Raw genomic sequence first — 17,207 nt, 5'->3', positions numbered from 1 at the left:
ATCTAGGGAAGTCAAGTCAGGGCAGGTAAAGCCCAGTCCGGTTAAGCAGGTCAAATCACAACAGACAAGATCACACCAAGCAGCTAAAGTCTAGCCACAAGCAAGCACTCTTTGCATAGATAGCGAAGAAAAACAGGACCTTGGTTAGCTCCAAGTGTTAGGTAATGATTCCTTCTTCAAAAGCAGCTTGAAGAGTCGTCCCAGCGGGAAGCTATTCTCAAAGGAAGGGTTATGCAGGTTGCTAATGTGGCTTACTCTGCCTCTCTAGAGCAGCTGCCTAGGTTCTTTAAATGTTATCATGCTATTTTCCTTTCTTTGACTTCTGCAAAGCTGGGGAAGTGGAGCAAGGGACTCATCCTGTGAGTCTGCAAATGGGCTGTATCCTCCAGCTGGGAGTGACCCAAGTAGGGTGCTGATAATTTAACTCAAAAGAGACCTCCATTGAACACTGCAAAGTCCCAGGATTAGGGGTTACAGCATTAAATGCCGCAAATATAAATAAACGTGGGACTTCCTTCAGAGAAAACATATTGGCTGTGAGTCCTGGAAGACCTGCTCCCTGCCTTACAGGCTTTTTCTACCTGGCCTGGGAGGGCAGGGCCCTGACTGACTCCAGCTACAAAAGCCAAGGCTGCTGAACAGACTCTTGTGTTGGGGTGTAGTTTGCTGGAAAATTGTTGCTCGTGGTTTTTATACCTTTATTTTAGATCTTGTTGCGATTTATGTGGAAATTGTTCTGTTTGTTTGCGTATCTTCATTTATTTATATTAACTTTGTATACTGCCCTTCGTCTGTAGAACTCAAGGCAACTCACAGCATAAAAACACAAGATTAAAACACAAAACACATGATAAAAAACCGTAACAAGAAACTGAAACCTTTAAACTGAAACACTTAAAGGTATATAATGAAGGCGCCAGCCAAACTTCCCTGGGAAGAGCATTCCACAAACTGGGAGCTACTGCAGAAAAGTTCTTGTGTTGGCACACTCTGGACCTCTCATACAGGAGGCGCACAGAGAAGGGCCTCGGGGAATGATTGCAGGAATCGAACTGGTTCATATGGGGAAAGGGCGTCCTTGAAGTACTGCGGTCCTGAGCCGTTTAAGGCTTTGTAGTTAAAAAACAGTGCTGTGAATTGGACCCAGAAACAGTGCTGTTTGGCCAGAATTGGTATAATATGCTCAAACCGACCTGTGCCAGTGAGCAACCTGGCTGCAGAATTCTGCACCAGCTCAAGTTACCATACCCTTTTCAGAGGCACCCCTACGTATAAGGCACTGCAGTATTTTAAATGTTTTATTTATTGTTTATGACTGCTTTTATTACGTTGTAGTTATATATTGCTTTAATGTTGTAAGCCACCTTGAGCATGGTTTGAATTGTGGAAAGGTAGCATACAAATAACATTAAGTAGGACTTTGCCATTGGTTTTCCAGGAAACGATCTTTCTTAGTGTCCTTGCATATGTACAACGAACCAAAATAGAGCTCCTTAATTTTATTGTTGTTCCCCTGCCTAATTTTTTTCTTTTGAAGTGCAAAAGCCTTGCGGGCTCTATCACAAGAGGTGTGGGATTATGATCCTTGGCAAAAGAAAGGCTGTATTCAGTCGTAATCATCTTTAAATGATCAAATAACTTTGAAGTAGACATTTTGAAACTTCATTTAAACCTGCCTTTTCCCTTAGTGATTTAAATAATGGCCCAAATCAACCCATCCCCCCACCAAAGGCTTGAGAAACAAGCATGCCAGGAAAGGCAAAAATAAGGGGAATTGTCAAGAACTTAGCGGGTGACTATATGTGACCAGAGGGACGTGGGTGGCGCTGTGGGTTAAACCACAGAGCCTAGGACTTGCCAATCAGAAGGTCAGTGGTTTGAATCCCCGTGACGGGGTGAGCTCCCATTGCTCGGTCCCAGCTCCTGCCAACCTAGCAGTTCAAAAGCACGTCAAAGTGCAAGTAGATAAATAGGTACCACTCTGGCGGGAAGGTAAACAGCGCTTCCGTGCACTGCTCTGGTTCGCCAGAAGCAGCTTAGTCATGCTGGCCACATGACCCGGAAGCTGTACACCGGCTGCCTCGGCCAATAAAGCGAGATGAGCACCGCAACCCCAGAGTCGGTCACGACTGGAACTAATGGTCAGGGGTCCCTTTACCTTTACCTTATATGTGACCAGCAGGCTGTATTCAGGTTGGCGAGTCACAAATTGTGCAGGTTTGCGTCACCTTCCTAAAATCCTGACTTCCCAACTCAGTGCAGGAAATCCAGAACAGACTCCCAATGGGTGGCCGTCCATTCTTGAAAAATCTCCTGTGAAGCACAGCCCACTAACCCTCTAGGTCAGAGGTGGGGAACCTTTCTCAGCCTGAGGGACATATTCCCTAACTGTGTGAGCCACAGTCCAGAGGAGGGCAGAGCCAGAGGCAAAACTGGACAGACCAAGTGCTCTAAATCTATACTCTAGCCTTCATCTGGGCAAACAAGAAACATGGTTCGAGTTCCAGGACACATTCCAGCCAGGCAAAAGTATTCCAGGAGGGTAAGCAACAGGGCTGGTAAGGGGCATGTGGCCTGGGAGAAACCAGAGGGCCAGTCATCAGTCTGATGTTCGCCATGCCTGCTCTAGATAGTTATTTTCGTAGTTGCTCTATCAAAAAGTTTCACCCAACACTCAACTTAAATGTACCCTAGCACAACATTAGATCTAGCACTACCCTCTACATAAGAGAATAGGAAGCTGCCTTATACCAAGGCAGATGACTTAGTCATCTAGCTCAACGCAGTCTGCACTGACTGGCAGCAGCTCACCAGGATTTGAGGCAGAGGATGTTCTCAGCCCTACTTGGAGGTGCTGAGGATTGAACCTGGGGCTCTTCTGTGTGTAAAACAAATGCTCTGCCACTGAGCTATAGCACTTTCCCTCCAAGGCAGCAGAGAGAAGCAATGCTTTGCCCATTGAGGGACTCAAACCATTGACCTCCTGAGTGTAGTAGTGGCTGGCCGGCCAAATACACATCACAGAGGTCCCGTAGTTCATAAAGGCTCATCTCACTGGCATAATCCTCACAGAAGAGGATTAGAAAAATTCTTGGAGGCTAAGACTATCCATGGCTACTAGCCATGAGGGGCTATGCTCTGCCTTCATAGCCAAATGAAATAATGCTTCTTCAGCTCTGAAAACTGCAAGAGAGGAGAGTGCTCTTGTTCTCGGGTCCTGCAATTTGGCTCCTCATAGACATCTGGTTGGCCACTGTGAGAACAGGATGTTGGAGTAGGTGGGCTATTGGTCTGATCCAGCTGTCTCTCCTTATGTTCTTATGCTCCCAGCTAAGAAAGCTAAATCACATTGCAAAGCACCAAATAATGAGGCATATCCTCCCTCAAAGAATGCACTCAGAGTCCTAACCAGTTCTGCATCTTGAACCTGCTTCAAGGGGGGCTGCCCAGCATTCAGTTGAACGGCACAAACACGCGCTTGCACAGGCTCCCAAGCTCACGTGAAAAGACTTTGCATTTTACGCCCCCTCTCCTGTGGGATTTTTAAGTCTGAAGATTTACTCCTTTCTGATGGTACCACACCAGTTGTGCTATCAAGGCTAAGTACATTAAATGTGGGGAATGCTCTTGCTGATCTTTGAGAAAAGGGACATGAATTCACATTTGCAAGCAGCAAGTAGTGCCTCACATTCTCCAATAGGTGAAGGGTAAAGGGACTCCTGACCATTATTAGGTCCAGTTGCAGACAACTCTGGGGTTGCGGCGCTCATCTCGCTTTATTGGCCAAGGAAGCCGGTGTACAGCTTCTGGGTCATGTGGCCAGCATGACTAAGCCGCTTCTGGTGAACCAGAGCAGCGCACGGAAACGTCATTTACCTTCCCGCTGGAGTGGTACCGATTTATCTACTTGCACTTTGACGTGCTTTCGAACTGCTAGGTTGGCAGGAGCAGGGACCGAGCAACGGGAGCTCACCCCGTCATGGGGATCCGAACCACCGACCTTCTGATCGGTAAGCCCTGTGGTTTAGCCAATAGGATGTGGCAAATAAGAAAACCCATGGCAAGGAAAAACCTCATTCAGTTAATTTGTTAAAAGAGAAGAGGAGGAAGAACACAACCAGATTAGCAGCAAGTTAACTCTGAACTAACAGCTAATTAGATTTGTTAATATCCAATATGACTTCTTTCTTTCTTTTCCTTCATTTTCTTTCTTTCTTTAAAAAAACCCTTCTCTTCTGCAATATGTCTGTCCTGTTCCCACAACTGGCATCAGAAGTTGGCACGGTAGGGCATCTCCCTTAAGACCACACCACAACAGAGGGGCAGCTGATGACCCTTGAATCTCTTCCCCAACCCTGAGCCAACTCCTTGCTGTTGCTGCAGCTCCCTGTTCTTCTGCTGTTCTCTAAGTGCACAAGCATTTCCAAAAGCAAGGACAGGTCCATTGCTCAGCAGCAGAGTACCTGCTTTGCATACAGAATGTCCCATGTTCAAGCCCTGGCATCTGCAGGTAGGCCTGGGAGAAGCCCTCTCTGAAACGGTGGGGAGCTGCTGCCAGCGTAGACATACTGAGCTATGTGGACCCAATGGTCTGACTCAGTATAAGACAACTCTCTATGTTTCTAACAGAAGGTTTTGCTTGCCTTTCTATTTCTTTATGCCCAGAGATACAGACTGGGTTCAGAGGGAGAGGGCAAATGAATGGGCGGGGGGGGGGAGGAGCAGGGCAGTTGCAGAGGCAGATTTAGGGGAGTGTGACTGGTTTGGTCACACTGGGTGCAGAGACTTGGGGGTGGCACAGCTATGATTTAGAATACAGTTAAGAGTGCAGTAAGTTTGGCATGAATTTGGTGCTGAATTTTGGCATCACGCAGGGCACCACTAAAATCTGAGATCCCAAGGTCCATCACTGGCAGTTGGCCCACTCAATCTGTCCCCAGGAAATCTGCCTCCCTGATTTAAGGAATTGTCAAGTTCTGCCCAGCAACGAGGCTTCCATATTCAAAAGCTTGTGATATATTGTATTTCTGCATCTTATTATATCAGTGTTGCAGAAATTCTCTCTTAGCACAATCCTATGCAACCGGGATAGAGAAATGGTGGCCCTCAAGATGTTCCTGGGCTCCAACTCCTCTTAGCACCAGCCAGCAGGACCAACGGTCAGGGATGATGGGCGTTTGAAATAAATAACAAGGACACAGGAAGCTACCTATGAGAGATTCAGACCACTGCTCCATGTAGGTCATTACTGCCTTTCCCAACCTGCTCCCCTCTAGACCGCTGGACTACATCTCCCACCAGCCTCAACCAGAAAAGTAACTGCAGCAGTTATCTAGGCAGGAGTATTTCCCAGACCTACAAGGAAATGCCAGACTGAATTGAGGCTCTTTGGCATGGAAAGCACAAGTTCTACTGAGTTAAGGCTCTCCTCCACCTTGTTTTACATGAAGCCCACCTAACAGGGGCTGAGGAAGGCTGGTCTACACTGGCTGGCAGCAGCCCTCCAGGTAGGAGTGTTTTGCAGCACTGCCTTGGGGTTGACCATGGGACCTTCTGCATGCAAAGCAGATGCTCTCCCACTGAGTTGCAGGCCTTGCTCCAATAAATGAATGGAGTAGCAGCCTGGTGACCACATATTCAGCCTACTCACCAATAGGGCAAATTAAATCCTCTAATAACACAAGGCCACTCAATCAGTGGGGGGAAACAGCCCCGTGGCCTCCAGACCAAAGGAAACCAAGTGATGCAAACCAAGGGTCTCCAAACAGCAATAACCTAAGCCTCCTCCCCACAACCCCCTCCCTTATTAAAAACAAACAAGCAGTGGCGATTTTAAATAGAAACGGTCCCAAGCTTCTCTGCTCAGGCATGTGGAAAACAGCAAGGCTCGCCTTTCACCCGGGGCCTCCTCCACTCCCGTTGCAAGCTTTTTAAAAAAAATTATTTCTGGCCTTGAGCTGCAATGCGAGCGCCGGGGCTGCAGGTTGAGAGAGAGCAGCGGGCCTGGGGCGCGTGCTGCATGTCCAGGCGATCAGGACTTCCCCAAACGACCCAATACCCACCCCACGACTCTGGTTTTTGCAAAAAAGAGGGGAAAAAGGACCCAAAGAGTGTTGCGCAAAAGGCGACACCCAGTTACACCCCGTTCCCGCGCGCGCTCCTGCCCCACTTGCTATGGGAGCCCCTTCCCCAAATCCACACCCTCCTTTCCTTTCCCCTCGGCGAAGAGGCGCCTCACCCACAGAATCGGAGAGGGGGATCGCGCTGGGGCGCGGCTGAGTCAAGGCCTGGCGCATAGTGGCGGGCCCTCAATGCAAGGTGTCCGGCGGGAGCTACCGGCCGCGGCGCATCCTCCTGCGCTGCTCGAGGTTCATGCTCCGGGCAACAGCAGCGGCTCCCTCCAACCACCAGAGCCGGTCTGTGGCGCTTGCGCAAACTGGAGAGACAAACCAACCAGACCAGCTCGCTATAAAATGTGGGCAGGGGGAGAGGAGAACCTTCCTGTTTCGCCACGGTTGGGTTGCAGGCGGGTTTGCTACCTGTCGTCCCGTATATTTTCCATGCGTTATTCGATGCGCAAGATTCCAAGCTGGGTGGCTCCTTTCCTTTTTTTAAAAAAAGAAAGAAAGGCGCAAACATGCAGAAATCAATAGGAGAGCTCGAGAAATCATGTGGTATGTGTGTGTGTTTTTAACCGATTCAATAACTTTTGCCGCGCTTGGCAGCCTGATCCTATACAAATCGACTCGGATGTCTCTCCGGGTTCCATGCGACTTAAAAACCTTTGCCCGAGGCGCGTGTGCGGTCTCTCCAGGTTCCAGGGCGAGTTGCCGCAAACTAAAAATCAGTTATTAAAAACCATCAAAACAAATTGCAGCGTGGGTCCTGAATGGCCCTTGGACTGAAGGAAGTGAAAGAGAACTTACAATTTAATGCACAAAAATTACTAATCTTTGCAACAAGGAAATGCCACTTTTCATATTAGTAGTTTACTGTTACAGTAACGTGGTCAAAATAACCTTAGAAAAACACAAGTGTGTTCCCAGCTCTTAGTCCTAATGATTAAAAATTTCCTCCTTGATTAATTTACTAAATTGTTGGTTGATTTGTCGATCAGTTGAGCCAATTAAATATTGCTATCCTAGATATTATGAAACAACAACCACCCAAAACTCTTATTTTTCTTAGTGGTGATGATAATAAAATTGGCAGTACTAGTAGTAATAAATCATTATCAGGAATGCCTTAGTGGTATAAGATTTCCTGGTTGGTCTAGCCTAGATGACATATGAGATACTTTTCTATTACTTGATTTTACAGTAATTATTCTTTTGGAACTTTGTGGGCCAATGAAAAAAGAAGATCTGGATTTAGGGGGGCATTTTGAGGAAAAACACAATTACTTTAAAAATATTGTGAATCTGCAAGTGCTTCTATATGGGGTAATTGGTTGCAGTACTTAGCTTTTTGCATTCATAAATTATTCTTTGGCATCTTTTAAATTAACGTACATTAACCTTTTTCTAAAAAAAGTTTAGCTTTGGATTTCAAACATGCAAGTGTACTAAATGTGAATTAATAACCAAGGCATAGCCAATGTCCTTTTTTTGTTCTTGGTGATTAATTTCTAAAAAGAGCAACATTTGCAAGCTCCGGCCCACCTAGGTATTCTACTTTCCAATCCCAGAAGTATGGAGGTTAGCTGCAGTTACTCTGTAATGGAGGAAAAATGCACTTGGCACGTGATCAGAGGCATTCTGATAATTACGACTTTGCATTCTCAACCAGATCTACTGTTGATCCACAGCTCAAAAGAATTCAGCATGTAATACTGTGCCTCATTTAGTGATAGGCACATCTATTTTGATGCCAAAACGAAAACCAGCCCACGTATTTACTGAAATGTTATTCTTTTTGGAGCTCAGCCAGCAGCTTTAAAAATCCTTGGTTTTTGTGATCAAGGGACACTGAGTGGGGCAAGGTGGTGATATTATACAACCCTAACTATGTCTACTCAGAAGTAAGTTCTATTGAATTCATTGGGGTTTCATTCATTGCATCAAAATATGTGGGATTAGGATTGCAACCATAACTGGGTTAATTTTTGCATTAAGACTAAGGTTGCAGGCCTACCCCGCTTAAAGTAAAATCTATTTCTTCCAAATTTAAGCAGTTTTCTCCTATTAATTCAGTAGGAAGAGTGAAGGATTTCCTTAAGACTGAAAACCCATGCACACATACCTGAGAACGTGAATATGTGGCTAAGGGGCAAAAAAACGCCAAGAATACTTATTTAATAATACAACAGAAGTCTAAATTAAGAGTGGGGAAGGCAAATGTCAAACAAAACTGAAACAAAATTTGGAACCACCGAGTCAAACCATCACAATTTGTGGGACAAGCCTAGCTGCTTAGTCGTGTACGCATCTACTCAGAACTAAGCCCCATCGAGTTGGGGGGGGGGGGTTACTCTCAGTTAAGTGTGTACAGTGGTACCTCGGGTTAAGTACTTAATTCGTTCCGGAGGTCCATACTTAACCTGAAACTCTTCTTAACCTGAAACACCACTTTAGTTAATGGGGCCTCCCGCTGCCGCCGCACCGCCGGAGCACAATTTCTGTTCTCATCCTGAAGCAAAGTTCTTAACCTGAGATAATATTTCTGGGTTAGTGGAGTCTGTAACCTGAAGCGTATGTAACCTGAAGCGTATGTAACCTGAGGTACCACTGTATATAGAACTGTAGCTTAAGTTTATAGTTAATAATAATAATAATAATAATAATAATAATAATAATAATTGCAAAGAAGTAGGAAAGTACAAGATGAAAAAAGCAAGGCAAAGGAAAACAACAAAATATAAACCTCAAAAGGAAAAGTTAAAATAACAACAGTGCAAAAAAAATAGTGGGGAAACCACATTAAGATTAAACCATGGGTAGACAATGTGGCCACCTCCAAATTCTCTTAAGACACAAATCCCATATTTCCTGGCTACTGAACATGCTGACTAGGGTCGTTGGGTGCTGTGGTCCTGCAAAATCTGGAGGGGACAACAGAGGTGGCAAATCTGAGGGACTCCCAGAGTTGCAGTGGACTTGGGTTGATGTGATTCGGAGTCAAAGAACACCTGGAGGGCCACAGGTTCCCCATCATTTCAGAAAGCAGAAGATTACCACATGTTGACAAAGTTTCTTTGCAACGAATGTCTCTATTGAAAACAGCTGCTGCCAGTTTATAACCTGCCTTTTTCGGGTTGTGCCCATGTTTGGATGTGGCTGTCACTGGAAGAGATAACAGTGGCACATTGCCGCAGAAGATCCAGTGCCTCAGGACAGAAGGGGGCAGAAGGGAGTCAAACAAGATATTGAAATGAAACCTGGGCCATCAACTACTGTAACACGACGCAGCTAATGCGGACAGCAGCCTCAAACCAAAATAGAAAGCATTTTGGAAAGCATTGCAGAGGAGACAGTGTGTGTGTGCTGCTTCATGGAGCAATGCAGGAAAACATGCTTCATTGAGGCTGTAATTCATCTGAGCCTTTAATTGCGACAGGATATTGTGTGTCACAGAATGTCCCTATTCGAAAGGACTTTCTTGTTTTTACTACTCTTGGGAGGGGGGGCTCGGGGGCGGTGAGAAGTGTTTGACTTGGTGTTTTTAGGAAGAGCTAGGGAGGAGAACATAGTGGGAAGTTAATGTCATGATAATAATAATATAATAATAATTGATTATTTATACCCCGCCCATCTGGCTGGGCTTCCCCAGCCGCTCTAGGCAGCTTCCAACAAAACACTAAAATACAATAACCTATTAAACATTAAAAGCTTCCCTAAACAGGGCTGCCTTCAGATGTCTTCTAAAAGTCTGGTAGTTGTTGTTCTCTTTGACATCTGGTGGGATAGCGTTCCACAGGGCGGGTTATTGGTAAGTTAGCAGAATAAGTCCATTTATTTTCCCACCTCTGTCCCTATTTTCCAGGGACAGGCTCAGAATTACGAAAGCTATCCCAGCTTCTGATTTGATCCTGGAATGTCCCTATTTTCCCCGGCTATGCATCTCAGAGCCAATGTGTCCCGTGGGGCTGGTCCTCGGTGGCAGCATCCTCTTCTCCTCCTCACCTGCTTTCCAGCGGTTGCTATGAGCTGCCCAAGGGAGGAGGCCAGCAGCAGAGGACACGGAGAGGCAATGGGATGCTGCCTCACAGCTGCTGGAGCCGCTGACACCTGGGACAAGCGCCGGTTCACCCTTTCTCCCAAGCTTGGTGGCAGCAGCACTTGCGGAGAAATAGGAACATTCCAGGATCAAATCAGAAGCCAGGATGGCTTTCATAATTCCGGACTGTCTCTGGAAAATTGGTACAGTTGGAGGGTAAGTCATTAATATCACCAGACCGACCTTCTCAGTAGTGGCTCCCTGCCTGGGTAATTCTCTCCTTTGGGAGGCCTGCCTGGCACCATCACTATCTACTTTTACATGCCAGGCAAGAAACATGCTTATTCACTTAGGATTTTGGACCCTAGATTTCTGGTTGTCTTTCAGTGGGGTAGGGTTGAATTGGATCTCTCTCTCTCTGTATTATATATATATGTGTGCGTGTATATATATAGATAAGCATTTTAGGTTGTTTTCAAGCTTGCTTTTACACTTGTTTTCAGTGTTTTATTTTTGAAAGTCTCTTTGAACAGAGAGCTTTCTGCAAAAAGCGACAAACAAACAAGCACATACGATGGTGATGCCTTTGCTTGTTGTGGCAGGCATGTGGATAATGGGATATGACCACTTCTAACCTGATAGTGCCCCTCCAAATTCCCTCTCCACACTGTCCTTCTTGGCTCTTCTCCAGGGATCTTCAGATGGTTCCTGGAATTATGGGTGGTTGGGAAACTGACACTGCACGAACCCACCTCTGGCCTGTCTGAAGGCAAAGTGATAAATATAGCAATGTCGGACCGTGAAAGCAATTTTGGAAGCATTCAGATAAGGGGCCTCCCCATGACTGACAGGGACATATTGGCACGTACATTTCTGTCTGTTAAGATCTGATTATTTTGTAACGCTCTATAAACAGGTGATCCTCAGCCTCCCAAGGCAGAAAGATTTCCTTCCGGGCAAGATTCTTGGTCTTTCCCCCTCTCTGGGATATTTCATGCGATAGGCTGCTTTTTACACGTGAATGACTTCTGGTGGACGAGGGCCTGAATTCTTGTATGGAATCCTGCTGCGTGATCTCAGTTGCCTGATGAGAGCAATCGGCTTGCTGGTCTCCAGCTTACATGCTCCGTCTTCGCTGCAGTGTTGAAAAGCAAAACTAGTCACCTGGTGATAGTCACAAAGCCCCTGCTCCTGCTTGATTTTTCTTTTCTTTTTAAACCACTGAACCAGCTTGTGCAATGGGATTGCTGGATAATTCCAGGGAGAGGGTTCAGTGAAGAGACGTGACCTGCATTATTAGACCAGGAGTTGACATCCTGACATACTAACCATCTCATATTTTTTTCCCTTTTTTCCTTTTTTCACCATGGAAGTGAACGCCACCTCTGGAGGTGCCAAGGACCACCCGCTCAACTATCACCAAATGCCAGTAAGTAAACAACCCCTTAGAGTAATGAGGAATAGATTTCCAGAGGTTCCTGTTAGCAGAATCGTACCCATTGTTTCTGCTGTTGATGAGCAGGGCAGAAGGTTTGTCCACACTCTCCTCCTAAGTGTTGGAGGAAGAAAGGGGGAAAGTATGACCATGCATCAAACAAAGCTAGATTCCCGCCCCCCGCCCCAGATGTCAGGAGGAAAAGGCTATCTAGATAATTGAGAATTAGTCAAATCATAATAAGAAGAAAGGTCTGCATGCGTGAATTGGCTCATTGATGCAAATAATTAACTTGTCTGTCGAAGATGAAAAAGAACCAAGCTCATGGAACAGTGCTCCATCTGAGTGCTTTTATTAGAACCAAAACATCAGCTCAGAATGGTACGTTCAGGACCAGCTCTACAGTTAGGTAGAGTGAGGCGTTTGCCTCAGGTAGCACATACTGGAGGATAGGAAGTGGTGGTGAGGTGCTGGATAACAGAGCTGTGCTGCCCTCAGAGGTGGTGAAGGACACTGTTCAGTTGCCAGTGTTGAAGTGAGATTATTTATTTATTTATAATAAACATTTCCCCAGCCACTCTGGGCGGCTTCCAACAAAATATTAAAATACAATAACCTATTAAACATTAAACGCTTCCCTAAACAGGGCTGCCTTCAGATGTCTTCTAAAAGTCTGGTAGTTGTTTTTCTCTTTGACATCTGGTGGGAGGGCGTTCCACAGGGTGGGTGCCACTACCGAGAAGGCCCTCTGCCTGGTTCCCTGTAACCTCACTTCTTGCAGTGAAGGAACTGACAGAAGGCCCTCGGCGCAGGATCTCAGTGTTCGGGCAGAATGATGGAGGTGGAGACGCTCCTTCAGGTAGATTAAATGCTGGGCCAACTGACTTCTGTACATGGAATTAGGAGGGTGCACCATCTTGTCCATCATCTCAGGCATCACAATGCCTTGGGCTGGCCCTGGGTACATGGGGTTCCAGGGCACTTGACTGAGAGCAGCTTAGCAGTAACTGTACAACAGCATCTTGCCCCACGTGGTGGCACTCTTCCATCCAGGGTACATCAGCTCTGGTGTGTATCTGGTGTGATGGATACAGCACATTGGGTTAGGAGCATTAAAATATGTTATCCATTCCACTTGGGATGCAACTAAAGGAAGGGGTGGTGTGTTTTTTGGGTTGACATAGCAGAGGTGATACCTAAACTAGCTCAGAGCCAGTTTGAGAACATGTTATGGGATGGGGGACTTAAAGCTGCCTAACTTCCTATATTTCTGGTTGTGAAGTTAGAATGGTTGTGGTGATGTGGAACTCTGAGATCACCCAAACTGGCAAAAGAATAACTTCTGATACCAAAAGGCAGCCTCTGAACCTTTGCAGATGGCTTTCGCCAGTTGCCATATTTAGACAGGAAGGGAATTCCTCTTCCCAAGTTCATATTGGCTAGTAACTGTAGGGTTGGTTTTTGTGCTTTCCCCTGCAGGCTCTGACTTGGCTTGCTTCCACACTAGCATTCAGGAACTTGGATAGGCACCTGTCTTTTGCTTGTCTCAAGTGGTTGGCTTGATCAGTGACAGTTGGTCAGAAAGAAAGCTGCTGTACAGGATACTTGATAGTTCTAGAACTGGTGTGGGAAAGGTGTTGTCCTCCAGATGCTATTGGACTCCAACTCCCATCAGCTTTAGCCAACATAGTCAATGATAGGAGATGATGGGAACTGTAGTCCAGATACACGGGGGGGGGGGGGCGGCACATCTCCCCCACCACTGGTCCAAAGGCTGGTTCTCATATGTATTATAATGCTTGATGACTCACCTCTTGAAGACTCATTGTTTCAATGAGTTGCAGGAGTGCTGAGCATGGTCATTGGAGCTCATGCATTGGAGGCCATGCAAGGCAACATGGACTTTCTGTCAGTGGCAGCTCGTTCACACATTGAACTTGTCACTAGAGGGACATACATGTGGGGAACCGGTCTGAAGGTTCTTTGAATCAGATGCACTCTGCACTTGTGAAATAAGATCTCACACACCCACACAAGGGGGAACAGATTTAACTTTTAAGCAGTTTTTAAAAAACCTATTCCTTAGCTGTTGAGTGATTTTGCTTTGAGTTGATCCTTCGTTGGCAAGGGAATGGTGAGAATTTGACTTTCCACACTTTGCTAGCCCAGAAGGAAAGCTACAGAAGAGAAGGGGCAACCTTTGGGCATTTTTATGAGACCAGATTTCATTTCTATGGGAAGGAAAACCTTGCAAAAGCATAGTTAAGACCCATTGATTCAAATGAGAGAGATTAATGCAGCAATTTTATGCACAGGTCCTTGGCAATAAGCCTAATTAGTTAGCTCAGTGAGACTTCTTCTTTGGCACGCCTAAAATTGTACTATTAATCTGGTGTTTAATTCTCCCACTGAAACTCAGGGAAGTGCTTTCAGGGGGGCCAGATTGTGCTTTTAATTTCCTGCATTAATTTTTTGCTTTCTCTCTCATCTTATGTGACTCATGCACTGATGATCCATTGATGAACAGGCTGGCCTATGTGAACCCATTATGTAAGTGACAGGAAAGGCTTTTTCCTGGGTCAGCCTTGGATAGATGGATCAAATTGTCCTAGCCAAGTTGCTCCATCATCAGGTCTGAAGTGACTGACTGATGGCAAGTTCAATGTTCATAAGTAACCTGTAAAAACTCTGGGTGGATTGTTGAACGGTGGACTTCATGAAAAGATGGCCGAATATGAGATGGACTTGGCAGGTTCAAGCTTGGAACTTTTTTGGTCATACAGTCAGAGAACTTGGAGAGGGCCTCAAAGGGCTTCTAGTACAACATGGAGCTATAATACACCTGAAAAAGACAAACATCAATCATGTCTCCAGGTTTTCCAGGCAGCAGGGGATCCAGTTAGAGGGGGAAGAGAAACTTGATTCTGATGGCAGTTAAAATTATCAGTTTTTCTGATCACCTCCTCTGTAGCTTTCTGTTGCTTCAGGCACACCTTGGTGACAATTCTTGCTTTGGCATCTTCTTCTTCTTCTGATCATCTTAGAAATACAGGGGGTTAGGAATAAAAAGGAAGCACCACACACACAAAAATGAGGTGTGTGGGGGTTCAGGTTGAGGAGGTGCTGCTGGAAATATCACACAGGGAACAACATGCCAAGTAAGAACAAGATAAAATGTTTTTGTCTGCAACAAAATGCTGCTGCTGCTGTTCAGGATTCCAGCCTTCCCATTCGCCCCTCCACTGGTTTTTCCATGTTTTCATCAACAGTGAGTCAAAAGAGAGTCAGCATTCTGTGGCCACTGAGCATGCCTGGTCTTCATAGGAGAGACTGGGGGTTGGGGTTTCTTCCTGTAGGTTTCCCCCTAAAAACGTTTGCAGTTTTTGCAGATATTGCGGTTTCCCAGAGCCTTGTGCTATTTCTCTTTAGTGTGCTTTGGTGCTGCTTTGGCTAAATAAGGAATGGCACTCACAGCATGAAGATTGGAACTAGAAGGAACGAATAGACATATAGGAAGCCGCCTTGTACCAAATTGGAACATTGGTTTGTCTAGCTCAGTATTTTCTCCAAGAAGTATGGGGAACCTCTGGTTCTCTAGATGCTTCTGGACTACAACTCCTATCAGCCCCAGCAAGCATGGCCACCTGATCTACAGTGATCAACAGCAGCTATCCATAATAGTTTCACACAAGGGTCTTTCCCAACTCCACCAGGAGATGTGGATAGAAGGGACCATCAATTTTTGTTCTCAGTTTCTTATTTTGCCAGTCTTAACTTCAGTTCACCACATTTTGCAGCAATTTGCATATTTAAAAACCTCATGAAAATTCACTAGCATTTTAGTGCATTGTTTCTATAAAGACATTTTTATATGCAGTTTTGACATATTTTTGCAAGCAATCTCACCATATATAATGTACTTTTAAATGTTATCTTCAACAATATATTTAATTTTATGCATGTTTTCTCCTTAAAAGTGCATTGCTTACTTGGAGCACTACATTGTGAAGCTTAAGCGTGAAGAGATGGCTGTGTTTCGATTCACATAATTTGTAAACAGGATAGATTTAGCTTTACATGTGTACTGAATCAAAATTCTCCTCCATCCCTACCTGGTGCTGCCTGAGCTATGGACCTTCCCCAAAGGATAGCAAAAATAAGGACAAACCATTTATTCCAAACCATACTCTCGGGAGGAGAGAGAGAGAGAGAGAAGTAAATAAACTGTGCCTTTCTCAGAGGCATACTGTACGTAGAGTCCCTTGTGCCCTTGGCAAGGAACTATATTGCTCCCTGAAAACTGCAATAGAATTGAGCAATTACTACATTTTACATGACCCAAGTGCTCAAAGCATCCAGAGTGAGGACAAGGTGAAATAGAAGGGCGGAAAAAATTGCGTGTTTTTGTGCCATGGTGTGAGAAAGACATAAAGCTTCTCCCACATTTGATCTTGCTGCAACAGCAATGGCACAGCACCACACACATAAATGTCCTACACCCCATAGTTTGATAGGTGATTTTTGCACACCTTGCCCTGGGCTTGCACCCTTGACAAGAGCTGGTTTCACCAGCCCCTAGGTACTTCTCTGGCCTTTCTGTAACATAAGGAGCAATGATGAGAAAATGGAAAAACTCCAGCTAGTGAACTCACTGGAACTCACTGGCATTTATTTTTGGCTAATGGAATACCCTCCATTAGTGGGGAGGGTGGGGGAGTGGAAAGAAAGACAACAAAAACACTGTTCACATGGTGTGTGTCTGGGGTTTGCTTTGTCATCATTCCAGGGAAATAAGAATGAAGAGGCAGCTCAGCGACACGGCAATGAGGAGGAGGAGGAGGAGGTTAAGAAAGAAATGGGCAAGAAAACCTGGGGCGATATGGCCAAGGGTATGAAAACCTTCCTTTGGAATCCTGAGACAAGGCGGTTCATGGGCAGAACAGCTCACAGCTGGGGTAAGTCCAACATTTCCTCCCACCCCATCCGAAACGGGAGGCAACCGCAGCAGGATGTGGACAGAGGAATAAATGCAGGAAAGCCTTGCGCTGATATCATTTGCACCCGCTTAGGCTTGGCTACTGTTGGGAATCATGGACTGGTGCCAAAGATGGGGGTAAAGAAATGAAGGTGGTATGAAGGGAAATGGAATTGCAGAGGCTGTTTTGGGAGGCTGTTCCAAGCCACAATGGGCAGTGAAAGAGGCAGGGCAGAGTCTTGTGAAGAAGCATGAGATCTTTCAACGTCTGAGGCTGATGTGGAGTTGAGTCCGTGAAGGTCATGGCAGGGATGTGTCGGGGTTTAAGGGCGATACGAGAAGGGCTTTGAAGTTATATAGCAAGAATGGGGACCCTGAAAACTTTAGGGTGGCCATTTATTTATTCTGCCCCCAAAGGCAAAAGGAACCTATAATTGCAGGTGGTAGTGCTAAATGTATGAGCTACGATTTCTGGTGTTCTTATACCCTACAACATTTATCTAATGAAAATAGGGACGTCCCATTCCATAATGATAATTTTACTATTTGTACCCCACCTATCTGACTGGGTTGCCCATCCATTCTGGGCAGCTTCCAACACATATAAAAACATAACAAAACATTAAACAAACTTTCCTATAC

At 45.5% G+C, this 17,207-nt stretch overlaps 2 protein-coding genes across 7 annotated transcripts in view; one reads left to right on the top strand and one right to left on the bottom strand.

The window, feature by feature from the left end:
• The window catches only part of TMEM255A (transmembrane protein 255A), a 35,501-nt gene extending 28,880 nt beyond the window's left edge, over positions 1-6,621 (bottom strand). The window contains exon 1 of one of the 3 annotated variants that reach the window (XM_028714529.2): positions 6,239-6,621. Coding sequence is in view for 2 of the 3 variants with exons in the window: in XM_028714527.2 (XP_028570360.1) it covers positions 6,239-6,296 (58 nt within the window). In the remaining variant the exon portion in view is untranslated. The remainder of the gene's footprint in view (positions 1-6,238) is intronic. The other 2 variants (XM_028714527.2, XM_077922623.1) reach the window with 2 other exon arrangements.
• The window catches only part of ATP1B4 (ATPase Na+/K+ transporting family member beta 4), a 42,624-nt gene that overhangs the window by 12,391 nt on the left and 13,026 nt on the right, over positions 1-17,207 (top strand). Inside the window, exons 1-3 of one of the 4 annotated variants that reach the window (XM_028714523.2) lie at positions 6,504-6,674; positions 11,529-11,584; positions 16,377-16,545. In XM_028714523.2, coding sequence (XP_028570356.2) covers positions 6,638-6,674; positions 11,529-11,584; positions 16,377-16,545 — 262 coding nt within the window. In that variant the 5' untranslated portion in view covers positions 6,504-6,637. The other 3 variants (XM_077922621.1, XM_077922620.1, XM_028714522.2) reach the window with 3 other exon arrangements.

This window comes from Podarcis muralis, chromosome Z, assembly GCF_964188315.1.
Source record: "Podarcis muralis chromosome Z, rPodMur119.hap1.1, whole genome shotgun sequence".
Lineage (NCBI taxonomy): Eukaryota > Metazoa > Chordata > Lepidosauria > Squamata > Lacertidae > Podarcis > Podarcis muralis.
Note: the sequence above shows the minus strand (reverse complement) of the source record. Positions and strands in the feature narration are given on the sequence as shown.